We start from the raw sequence: 11,506 nt of genomic DNA on the forward strand, positions 1-11,506 counted from the left end.
TATGTTTTTAATCAAACAGAGATCGCTATTGGTAAATTAAACAATTAGTTTGACGATGATTACTAATGTTTCCACTCACTATTACTTTGTTGGTAATTATACCCTATCGTAGCGTTAATGGGATCTATTATAACATCCTTTAGTAAGTATGGCCAGAAACAATCGTTTTTGACCTATAAGCTTTATTCCTTCCTTTATAGTATAAATTTTCTTGATCAGCACTATCCTAGGTTATTCGGCCATGCCTATCTGTCTGTCCGTATGAATGTCCGTAAAAAAAATCATACGCGAAACGAAAAATGCACGACTTGACGGACAGACAGGCGGACAAACATTGTTCAACTCTACTAGTGACCGTAAATTTATGCACTTTATGGGGTCAGAAGAGATTCCTTCGAACATTTTTCCACGATTGCGTAATATTAGCGTTAATAATATTTATTATTTTTCTGAGCCCACATAATAAATGATCCAAGGCCTTTGATAAACCCTCCCATAAAAATACACATTTTTTTGGAAATTAGAAATTACAATTTATTTCATACAATGTCTGTTGTTGATGGTTGTTTACTTGCTTTATAAGTTGTTTCGAATACACAGTTACAGTTTCTAAAACCTCACCATTGGATACATGTATAGGTATGTCTATGTTGTGGGGTGCATGCAACTTAAACAAATAACAATATGAATTCGTGACACAATTGTTGGGGGTACGCGTAACAATAATAAACGGACTATTCAACACTTGCTCCGTGAGTTCCTTAAGCTTAAGCTAGCAATCGAGTAATTAGTTTCCCCCACCGTCTTCCGATGGGAACGTAACACTGACGCTGCATCATTCGGTGTCGGATGGCGGAATCTGTGATTGACAGGCAACGTCACATGCTTATATACAATTGCTGATTGATTGTGAGCACAAGTGGTTTATGCAGGTGTGTTTTGTGCATTTCTGTTGTGGTCGCTTCCTTGTGGGGATCGGGAGGAGTGCGCAAGCAGAGCGATTCGGGTCCCGGGAATTCAGCGCCTCCGCACAGGTTGAGCTCCTCCGCATTCTCAGCATCACGAATGCATCGGCGTCCAACGGGCGGGGGAATGTGCATCCTCCTCGGGACCGGGTCGTTCGGCTTGCGTGGCTCCCCTACAAATTAATTGTTATTTGCCTAATGCCACTATACATGTTGATCGGGTGTTGTTGGGTTCGGTTCCGAAGTTGCTGCTTATAACTTCTAATTTGTTGGGATTTTACAATTTTTTTTGTTGGATTTTTCTGGTAGATTTCGTGTTGCTAATGCGGTTGTTGTTGGTATGAGTTTCATTTGCAACATTCGTCTACGGTTTTTGGGTTCTGCTTGCACGACTTTTGTTGTGGGTATTCTTGTTTGTTGGTTTATAATTTTGCTACTACAATTTCTTGTTAATATTTTATACATAATATATATTTATATATATAATATTTTCTTTACTATACAATAACAGCGGAAAAATTGTGTGTTGTGGTTGTTGATTTGCAGTATTTTTAGTTTGTCGCATTACATTCATTCACTTGATTTGTATTGTTTCGTACGTTTTATAACAACTTTCTCGTGTTAATATGTATAATTGTTTATGATTTCTTGTTCTCGTTTATATATATATATATTCTGTATATATTATGTATATCAATACCGTAATTGTTTGCATTACCATCTGTTCTTATCACAAAAAATCATAATTATATATATAATTTATTATTATTAATTTTTAATATATTATTCTTAGAATTGAACAATAATTAAAAATAAACATAGGACTTAGTTACATTTTGTATGTGTGTGTGTGTTGGTTTTGTGTGTGTGTGTGTGAATGATTGCATGTAGTTGGTTTTCGCAGTTGACGATAAAGTATTGCCAAGCGTCCGCTTGCCGTCCGACATCCAGAGGCACCACTGTACTGGGCTTCCGCCCCTCCTACCAAAGTCGGGGGCTGGGCGCGCCCAAACAGCGGCAATCGGACGCGAGCGGTACGTTGCCGCACCGGATGGCATCGGGCGGTAGCATTGATGTTGTGGTTGCTGCTTGTTTGTTTGTTGTTTTGGCCCTTTCGCTAAATTTGTTGATCTGAATTGGTTGCAGCCGCGTCAGGCTCAATGCAAATGTACAAAGTTTCTTCTGACAATTGTTGGTTGTTTTCTTTACAATTTTTTCTTTTTGTTTAACGAACTTTACATATACACTAAACATTATTTAATAATAATAATGGAAAAAACAAATAACAAAGAGCACACAAAATTGTGGAGCGCAAAATAAAAAGTAAAAGAGCAGGATTTCTTGATATAGCAAAAAACATAATTATTACATCTTTATGAACTTAATTGCAAATTGTTTTCCTCGTGTTTAAGACTGATTTTGAACGGAAAATAACTAAGCTAAACCACGCGCCAGGAAATCGAGGTAAACTGAGCAACAGGTGCAAATCGGCGGCCACCAATGGGCAGTGCGTGGCGGAGATCCTGCAGTCCGGCAGGACTGGTTTTGGTTGTTCTCCCTATGTACAAACGGTCCACGCCGAGATTGCACCGCACACGCACTGTTGTGGTTTTTGCTTGTTGGAAGTTGCATGTTGCACGTTGCTCGTTGGCTTGACACAATTTTACCTGCTCCTCTTGAAGCTGCCGCTGATGTTGATGAGGCTGCTGTTGACTGCTGGGCGCCGTTTGTCTATCTGTTGTTGTGTGTTTGCATTGATTGATTTATTTCGTGTACAGGTAAATGGCGACAATCAAGCCGTAGAGACCCAACACTTCAGCGAAAATGAGAATCAGGATCATGCCCACGAACAGTCTAGGCTGCTGTGCTGTGCCACGGACACCGGCGTCTCCCACAATGCCGATCGCAAAACCAGCTGCCAGGCCAGAAAAGCCCACCGCCAGACCGGCTCCCAAGTGAATGAAGCCCCTGGACATTGACATAGTTAGTAAGTTGAATCGTACAGGGTAGTAGTCAATCGATAATTACCTGTACAGTGAGTACTTTGAGGGCTCTTCCAGCGCGCCGGCAATAAGCACAGCCACCACCAGACCGTAAATGGCAATGATACCCGCCATGACCACAGGAATGATGGATTTCATGATCAGTTCAGGCCGCATCACTGACATGGCAGCAATACCGGTACCAGACTTAGCAGTGCCATAAGCAGCGCCCAGGGCTGTTGAAGAAAATCAAATACATAACAATTAGTTTTGGCGTGTTATTAGTTTCGATCACAAACATATTAATGTGGCAATTTTCTAGTAATTTGACCCAGGATTTATCCCATATCTACATCTAAATACAATATCAAGGAATCTTTCTTATATGCATACGTTACAAACTTAAAGGGTATTAATTAAAACATGTACAAATCGCCCATTGCCATAGTATACAAGCCACATTTAACCTCAAGCGCGATTCTCTAATTATGCCAGAACATTTAACATTATGATGTAACTCTTCAATTTGTCAGCCATTCCAGCGCTGGCCAACCGAATAAGTTTGGATACCCTTGCTCCAACTTTGGCCGCGGGCGTAACAGTTCGCAGTCACATGATCGCTTTTAACTGACGTTGTTTGTTTCATAAAAAAAAACCCCAAAGTTCCCCCACCCGCAAAAGTGCCACTCATCGCCCAGAGTTGAGTTTCAGCTGGAGAGCAATAAAACTCGCTCCGCTCACATTCCAAATCGCCTCTCCCCGCAAATCGGCGGGTTTTATTACTCGCTCTCTCGATAAGTCGGGCAAATATTGATAAGGCCGAGCTGAAGTACATAGTATAAACGACAGGTTTCCGAGGGGGGCAGCTGGACTCGGATCGGTGTCTATGGAGCAGGCAGGTGGGCAGGGTAACCCAGTGGCGAGAGATTCAACTCATTTTGTGTATCGATGGGGCATTAATTGAAGTACAAAACCAGTTTCATGTGACGGTCAACTGAACGTCAGTGTGTTCGTGAGAGACTAATAAATCGAATTAAGCCGCACGCACACCACCAACTCAGCTGAGTGTCAGATATATGGGTGTACTCAAAGCTGGCGGAGCGGGAGAGCAGATATCCACCGAGTCATGTGATTCGATGTTAATTACTTACTTTCCGCCTCGAGCCAAGAATTGCTGGTATTCGATTTGGAAGACATCAGCGCACTTCTGGAACACGTAAAGCGCACCGCCGAATCGATTCTCCCAATAATCACCATAACTTATGGACTGACTGCTCTTGATCAATGTGGGCTGCCGACTATCTACGTCACTAAACAGGAAAATCATGGGAAATGCCCATGATAAAAACCAGAATGAACTTGAACAAGCAATTGGTTAGAGCCACAAGAGATATATCTACGCGCCTAGCACCAGCACACAAAAATCTATGAGGTCGAGGTTGTCGTCACAAAAGCACGAACACATCCTCAAAAAAGCAGATTCCTCTCAAGCACAAGTACAGAAATATGCTGGTGCGTTTGTGGCCCGTATTGCGTGAAATGGCATTAACATTATAAACATTTATTCAGCATTGAAAGCCTAACATAGGCTGTTGACCCAGTACTTTCTCCGATTGCTTACACCACGTGGTTTTCCTAGACTATATGTACATCGTATTATATTGATAAGTGGGAAAAAATTCTTTGGCATAAGGTTTCTTTCAAAACACAACAGAAAAGTGGAACTCATCGTTTAGAATTTCCGTACTATTTGTTTATATCGTTGTATTGGCTACTGTGCCATTGATGCTGTTTCGGCATTATTGGCGCCGCATTCAAATCACAGAAATTATTTGAAAGTGCCGAAATGGCATTGACTTATTTGGCATTTTAACTGCCTGTAGAGCTGCTGTGCATTTTAAGTTACCGCACACACACACAAACCGGTACAAGGCATTTATCAAGAAACAGACGGCATCGCAGACGCTTCTGTGGGCGTTGAAATTTAAACAATATAGTAAATAATCGGCCGAAAGAGGAAGAGAACAACAACAAATGCCAGCACATCCGAAGATAATTATAAAACGGGGAGATAGCAAGAGACTGTGGCTGGCAAAAAACACAGCACCGAAAAAAAAACCCAGCAAAACAAAAACAAATCGAAGGCGTCACAGTTGAGTGAGCAGAAATCAAAGGGAACTGCGAGCGATGCAAATAGTGGCGAGCTTTTTGGATGAGACAGGTTGTAGTCAGAAATAAGTGCACGTCGGACAAATGTGTAGCGCTGCAGGTGTGTTTGTTTTTCTAATCTCTCCTGCGAGCGAGAAGAATTTGAACGGGAAACGGAAAATAAGATAAGATAAGCGCCCACTGTATTCTAGGCTGTACCATGGAAACAGGGTATCTAGTATGTGGAGCTTGGCCGTTCATTGATTAAAATGCAATACGAATGAAAGGCATGAGCTCACTCACACAGCAGCATCCCAGTTGCCGAGTCAATGTGTGCGCTCGTTAAAGTCGGGGATTACAATGGTGGGGCCTGGCCAGTGTGGCATGTGCCGATGTGATGAAAATTCATCACATGTGGCAGCAAATTATGCGTTAGCATAACCGCCTTTACATAATTTACTAGCCCAACTACCATTCTATGTATATCTGCTACTATTGCCGCTACTGCGATTGCGCAGGCAAACGTGAGTGTGTGCGTCCTCGAGTGTGCTGGAGGAGCTGAATGTCATTGTGTGAAGGATTTTCGTGGCATTTGGGTATTTTTAGCCCAGTGCGAAGCGAGGATGTGGGCCAGCATTCCAAGTGGCGACAAGTGCTGATAAAGCGCAGCTGAAAGCAACGCCCATTGTTCGCAGTGCAGTGACTCAGTCATCGCATCTGTCATCGAAAAAGACAAATGCATTTGCCAGTTGAAAGAGAGTGAGAGCTGGAGAGATAAGTAACTGGAACTCTCATTCGTCGGCACTCATGTGATCGTCAAGCGGCGTTGCCAGATCAGCAGGCCAGTTAGCGCTGATAAAAGCTGGAAATTGATTTATGCTGTTGACTCTAATTGCATAAGCAGTCTTTAAGTCAGATAACTTTACTCATTGGATGATGATAATGGGCCAGGTAAACACCATAGGAAACCTCATTGCTTACTATCAAATTAAAATGTCGGGTGTAAGGTGTAGGGCGCAAATCACAAGACATTACAGGGTAACATGACATAAGAATTGCGTCACAATTTGATGGAAAGCGGTGTGGGGGTAGCCTAAACTGGGCTCTCATAAGCAGCAGCGCGTGCTCGCTGTTTTTTTTTCTTATAATGCCTTAAGTTCGTCTTGCGACAATCGCTTGGGAACTTGCTATCTTATCATGGCCAACTGAATTGGTAAATAAGCCACTTATCAGTAAGGTAACTGAGAATGAGTGGTCTTGATAAGCCACTGAAAAGATCGTCAGCTAACCATGTGATGTGGGCTAAAAAGTCGATTGATCATGCACCCAACGATTTGGGCATGTGATTACCGACGATCATTTACATTGGGTCATAAGTTGTCTGCTAATTGGGCTTGAGAAGATATCGATAGGAATGTACTTCATACTTCTTTCGAGCCTTTACAAAAAAATGTTGTCCCTTATATGGATTTCTTTGGCATGCGATTCCCGACAACGAATAATATAACAATAAATATTGAATCATAAGTTGCCAGTTAATTGGGTTTACAAAGAGGAAAAGCGAGGGTTTTATGTTCTTCTATAGGGTTTCTAGTCCATTGTTTGCCCAAGCTCTAACCAATAAGATGAACAGAAAAAACTTTAATATGGCAACACTTCCCCACGGTCTTGTGACTGTTGTGAGAAAAGGAAAGCGCGCTTCATAAACTTCACCAAAAACAGTAACTTTGCTCGCTCTCGCACACACGCGCTCAATGGCATCGAGTCCGAGAGAGTGCGCAGCGCTCATGAGAGCGATGCGCTCACATGAGTGTGTATGAGTAATGCCGTTTTTAGCATGTTGAAAAAGCGAAATTTCTTTTTTCAACTTGGCCACTGCGAAATTAAAATTGCTAATTCTTCACGTTGTAAAAAAGGGGGAATACTATTCGTTTCAAAATCGAGTTTGCCAATCCAAAGAGTTTTGGATATTGTGCTTGTAACGCGCAGGCATATGAGAACCTTGATCCCTATGTGTGGGTAAGCCCGTGTCCGTACACCGTTTTCGTACACTTGCCGCTATTTCCCGTTACTACCACCTACAGAAGCCCGTACGCCCACACGCTTATCCCCGCATTTGCTCTTCTTCTTCTACCTTTTACGCCACACAAATGTTCGATTTTTCACAGCACGGGCATGGCATCCTTATTCTAGTCAGATTCAAACTTACCCGAGAAGATGATGGCGGAGGCGGCTCCCATAACTCCGAAGAAGGGGCCATAGATGGGGTTGTCGCTGCTCACTTCAGAAGACATTTTGCTTTGTTTGTTGTGTGTTTTTTAGGCTACAAATGATCAAAAATCGAAATTTTAGTTCGTTTTGCTGCTTCTGTGGTGATTGCACTATAGTTTTTGTTCGGCGTTTTGCACGGCTGAATCTGAATGTTATGCGCGCTCGTTATATGTATGCGTTGCTTCAAGTCGAAACAAAGTATTTTTATTATATGTACAATATATGTGCTATATACGTGGGGTTTTACGCTGCTCTGCGACCAATGCTGCTGCGACGACGAACGAATTGCGAGTGGCCGCTCACGGAATATTCTTAAATATACTTTTAAATCGCGAGTGGGCAAGTCGGAGCGAGTAGCCAACGACGAAAACTGGGAGAGAGCAGCTAGAGAGAGTGAGAATGAGCGAGAGGCCACTCGTCGGATTATTGAACTGCGCTTGTGTGGAGTGTGACCTGTGTGTATGTGCGTGCTGTCATGTGCTTGTGTGCGCGCGAGAGTGAGCGCATGACAGAACGGGCACACATCACGGATAGTAAGTCCAATTGGCAATGACAACGGTCTGGAAAATTACACACGTACACACAGTTGTTAAAAACCTGGTTTTCGAGGCTGAAAATGAAAACGGCAATTTGTGCACGTTCTGAAGATGCCTGTGCTCCTTGTCCATTTCCCATTGCTCAACGCGGAAAACGCACACTCACAAGGAATCTCATTGCCATTGGGGCTTGCCTGTGTGTGTGTGCATGTCGTGGCAGAAAATATTGTACAATTTTTTTGCTGTTTGAACTCTGTTCAAATTCAAGTTGTCGCAGCAGCATGTTTTATCGCAGGCCCGAAACTTTTCCGCAGGGCTAGCCTCACATGACCGCCTATCTTTTGACTGCTTTTTCACTCACGTGATTAGAAATCTAATTAAAAGCAATTCGCTGCTCTGTGGCCTCTTCGGGTTACTGCTGGCTGCTGCTTAAAAGCGCGGATCGGATACTGAACACCAACGAGTTATTTTGCTTTGCTTTTATAAACGTTAGTCACGGGGGCGGATTTTCGGCGATAGTTTGAGCCAGCGTTGCCACGTGGTGGAAGACAAAATGCACTAACAATGTTCCCACTAGAGCCAATACAATTGAACCATTGCTTTCACACCGAACACCGAAAGGATCCACGAAATTGAAAAGAATAAGCAAATCAAAATTAATATTTTATATTTCTGATAGCTTGGTCAATTTTTCCATGAACTTGTACGGAAAATATCTATTTGTACCATAGAAAAATTCAATTGCTCGAACTAAATGGGGCCCAAGAAAGGTTTACCTTTTATCAAAATAGCTCACAAAATGTTTGTTTTTTAAGTATAATGTAACAATTTCTTATTTTATTTACACTATTTTAGAAATAGCGGTTTCTATGGAGCTTTCCAACAAAGAATACGTTTATGCAAAAACACTTTGTATTAAATGCCATTTTTGTGCACACTAAGTTGAAATAAAACCCGAAAAAAATATATTCCTCTTCATTTCTGGAATTAAAATATTTAAAACGTTTAATTATACATATTTAAAACTATTTCAACACGTTTTATCAAATTAATTATAGAAATTAATATTACATAGTCGGTAGATCTACACTGTTCCTTTTACGGCGCACTCTAGTATTTCTCCAGGGCCCGCGAAAGCAGAGTATTCATGTTGGTTAGCAGCATGCGGGGATCCTCAGCCAAACCGGCGCCCACCATTGCGTTTGCGAAGAGCTGCTTGGCGATAAGTTGGGCCAGATCCTTGTCGCTCTCACGGAGCTTGTTAAGCTTCTTGATGATGGGGTGCCTAAGGTAAGGAAAAATGCAAAATAAGAAAGCAACGAAAGAAAGGTGACCAGCAGGACTCACTTTGGGTTTATCTCCAGTTCTGGTTGAAGCAGGGCAAATCGATTCTGTTCTGGGACCTGGTGACTCTGGGTGCGAATAAAGTGGCGAGCGGCTGCCATTTCCTCCACAGTGATTACACAGGGATGGGTGTCTAGACGAGTGGTGGCTTTTACTTTAATAACCTGCCCCTTGAGCTCCTCCTCCAACCAAGGAATCAAAGCGTCGAGCTCTGAGCGCAGCAGACTTCCCTCGCCAAAGTCGGCGGTCGTTGTTGTCTCCTTAGACTCTTCGCGCATCTCCTTCTCCACGGATACGAGTTTTTTTCTTTTGAACTTGCCCAGCTGCATGAGCACCAGCTCATCATAGGGTTCGTAACAGAAGAGCACCAGCTCGTTGCGCTTCTTCAGACTCTCGTAGTAGGGCGAGGACTCGGCAAGAACGCGGTTGGGTGCTGCTAAGTAGTAAATATTCTGCTGTTCTGCGGGAACGGCGTTGTAGTACTCCTCCAGCGACATGCGCCCACTGGCGGTCTCCGACTTGGAGGATTCAAAACGCAGAAGTTTAGCGATTTCTTCTTTTTCGGAGGCGTCGCTGGAGGTTACAATTCCCTCCTTCAGGAAGAGCCCATAGTCGCGGTAGAAGGCCTCGTACTCCTCTGGCTGCTTCTTGGAGCGCTCTTGCAGGAAACGGATCACGCGGGTGGAAATCACACTGGACAGTTTGCGAATCAGGCTGCTGTTCTGGAGCAGCTCGCGACTCAGGTTGAGTGGAATGTCCTCAGAGTCGACAACACCCTTTACAAAGCGCAGCCACTTGGGCAGCAGATGCTCTGTCTTGGACTGAATAAGCACCTTGCGGGTGTAGAGAGCCACACCGGTGTTTCCGTCCCGAGACATCTCGAACAAACCAGGCTTTCCCTCGGGGAAATAGAGCAGCGCATGGATGCTCAAGGGTACGTCAGCATTGTAGTGTAGGGTGAAGCGCGGGACATCAAAGCTATTGCTAATGAACCGATAGAAGTCATGGTGCTGCTCCTTGCTGATGCTTTGAGGCTCAAGAAGCCACAGAGGCTTGATCTCATTGGCCTGCTTTCCGTTTAGCAAGATGGGTGAGCCAACAAAGTTGCTGTATTTCTTGATCACCGCCTTGATCCTCTCTTCGTCCGCATATTCACGGCAATCGGTCTTTAAATGAAGCACGATTCGCGTTCCCAACTCAACGTCAGGCACCTCCTCGATCTCGTAGGTTCCACTGCCATCCGTGGACCAACGCAGTCCGGGAGCATCAGGCACAGCCGCCCTCGTGAACACCTCTACCTTGTTGGCGACAATGAAGGAAGAGTAAAAGCCCACGCCGAACTGACCAATAATGTTCGAGGATGCCTCCGAGCTGGCTCCCTGCTGGGTCTCCTTCATCTGCTCCAGGAACTTCTTTGATCCGCTGCGTGCGATAGTGCCCAGGTTACTGACCAGCTCCTCCTTGGTCATGCCGATGCCCGTGTCCTGGATGATTAGCTGCATCAGTGGCTTGTCGGTGGTGATACGAATCTCCAGAGGCCGGTCCTTTCCAGCCAGATTCTCGCCTCCAGCACTCAACGAGGTGTACCGAAATTTCTCCAGCGCATCGCTTGCATTCGAAATAAGCTCGCGCACAAAGACCTCGTGGTCGGAGTATAAGGAACGAGCCACAATGTCCAGTAGCTGGCGCGTCTCTGCCTGGAACTCATGCTTGTCCACCACTGTCCCCGATGCCTGCTTAGTCTCAGTGGAGTAGCGACGGAGCGAGAGAGCTGCAAGTAGAAAGATAAGTGTTATGTAAACATTAGAATCCCTCCGGGGAGCCGGTTGCTCGAATGCAGGGCTTACCACCCGGCGAATGCTGCGATCCAAGGGCGATATTGAACGCTGCTGGGGCGGATCGGTGGCTCTGCCTCAACACTTGGGCACAGCGGCCGAGGCGGCACGCCTGGCCCAGTACTCCCATCGCACGCACTGACATCTCTTTGTTTTAATGTTTTGTCCAACTTAAATGTTACCCAACTACGAAGTTTGTTCCAGCGCACATGTGTGCACAGTGTAGCCAAACCAATCGATTGTAAGTATTCGATATTAGTAAACTAGTAAAACCATACTCATAACGGTTTTTTTTATCCAAATTTCTGGGCTCCAATGAGTTTTGGCCTTAAATGCTTAATTCGTTTCAATAAGAGTTACTAAATGTAATGCAAAGATCAGTTTCATAACATTATTCAGCTTAAAACTGAAGCAAACTGGCAGCT

The 11,506-nt window shown here is 44.1% G+C and overlaps 2 protein-coding genes across 4 annotated transcripts; both read right to left on the minus strand.

Annotated features, from left to right (window-relative positions):
• Positions 1-1,812: 1,812 nt before the first annotated feature.
• LOC6733235 (V-type proton ATPase 16 kDa proteolipid subunit) lies at positions 1,813-8,408 on the minus strand. Of its 3 annotated transcripts, none has more exons than XM_016167453.3 (4): positions 8,264-8,408; positions 7,305-7,418; positions 2,994-3,183; positions 1,813-2,933 (listed from the first exon to the last, which is right to left on the minus strand). In XM_016167453.3, exons 2-4 carry the CDS (start codon positions 7,387-7,389, stop codon positions 2,729-2,731), a joined length of 480 nt encoding a protein of 159 aa, XP_016026115.1. In that variant the 5' UTR covers positions 7,390-7,418; positions 8,264-8,408; the 3' UTR covers positions 1,813-2,728. The 3 variants fall into 3 exon arrangements, with proteins under 3 accessions (XP_016026115.1, XP_016026114.1, XP_016026113.1); XM_016167452.3 differs by lacking the exon at positions 8,264-8,408 and adding an exon at positions 7,602-7,737; XM_016167451.3 differs by lacking the exon at positions 8,264-8,408 and adding an exon at positions 7,584-7,654.
• LOC6733236 (heat shock protein 75 kDa, mitochondrial) lies at positions 8,264-11,376 on the minus strand. Its single transcript, XM_016167450.3, has 3 exons — positions 11,094-11,376; positions 9,250-11,017; positions 8,264-9,187 (listed from the first exon to the last, which is right to left on the minus strand). The coding sequence occupies exons 1-3, from the start codon at positions 11,224-11,226 to the stop codon at positions 9,013-9,015; spliced, it is 2,076 nt and encodes a 691-aa protein (XP_016026116.1). The 5' UTR covers positions 11,227-11,376; the 3' UTR covers positions 8,264-9,012.
• Positions 11,377-11,506: the final 130 nt, after the last annotated feature.

This window comes from Drosophila simulans, chromosome 2R (assembly GCF_016746395.2).
Source record: "Drosophila simulans strain w501 chromosome 2R, Prin_Dsim_3.1, whole genome shotgun sequence".
Classification (NCBI taxonomy): Eukaryota; Metazoa; Arthropoda; class Insecta; order Diptera; family Drosophilidae; genus Drosophila; species Drosophila simulans.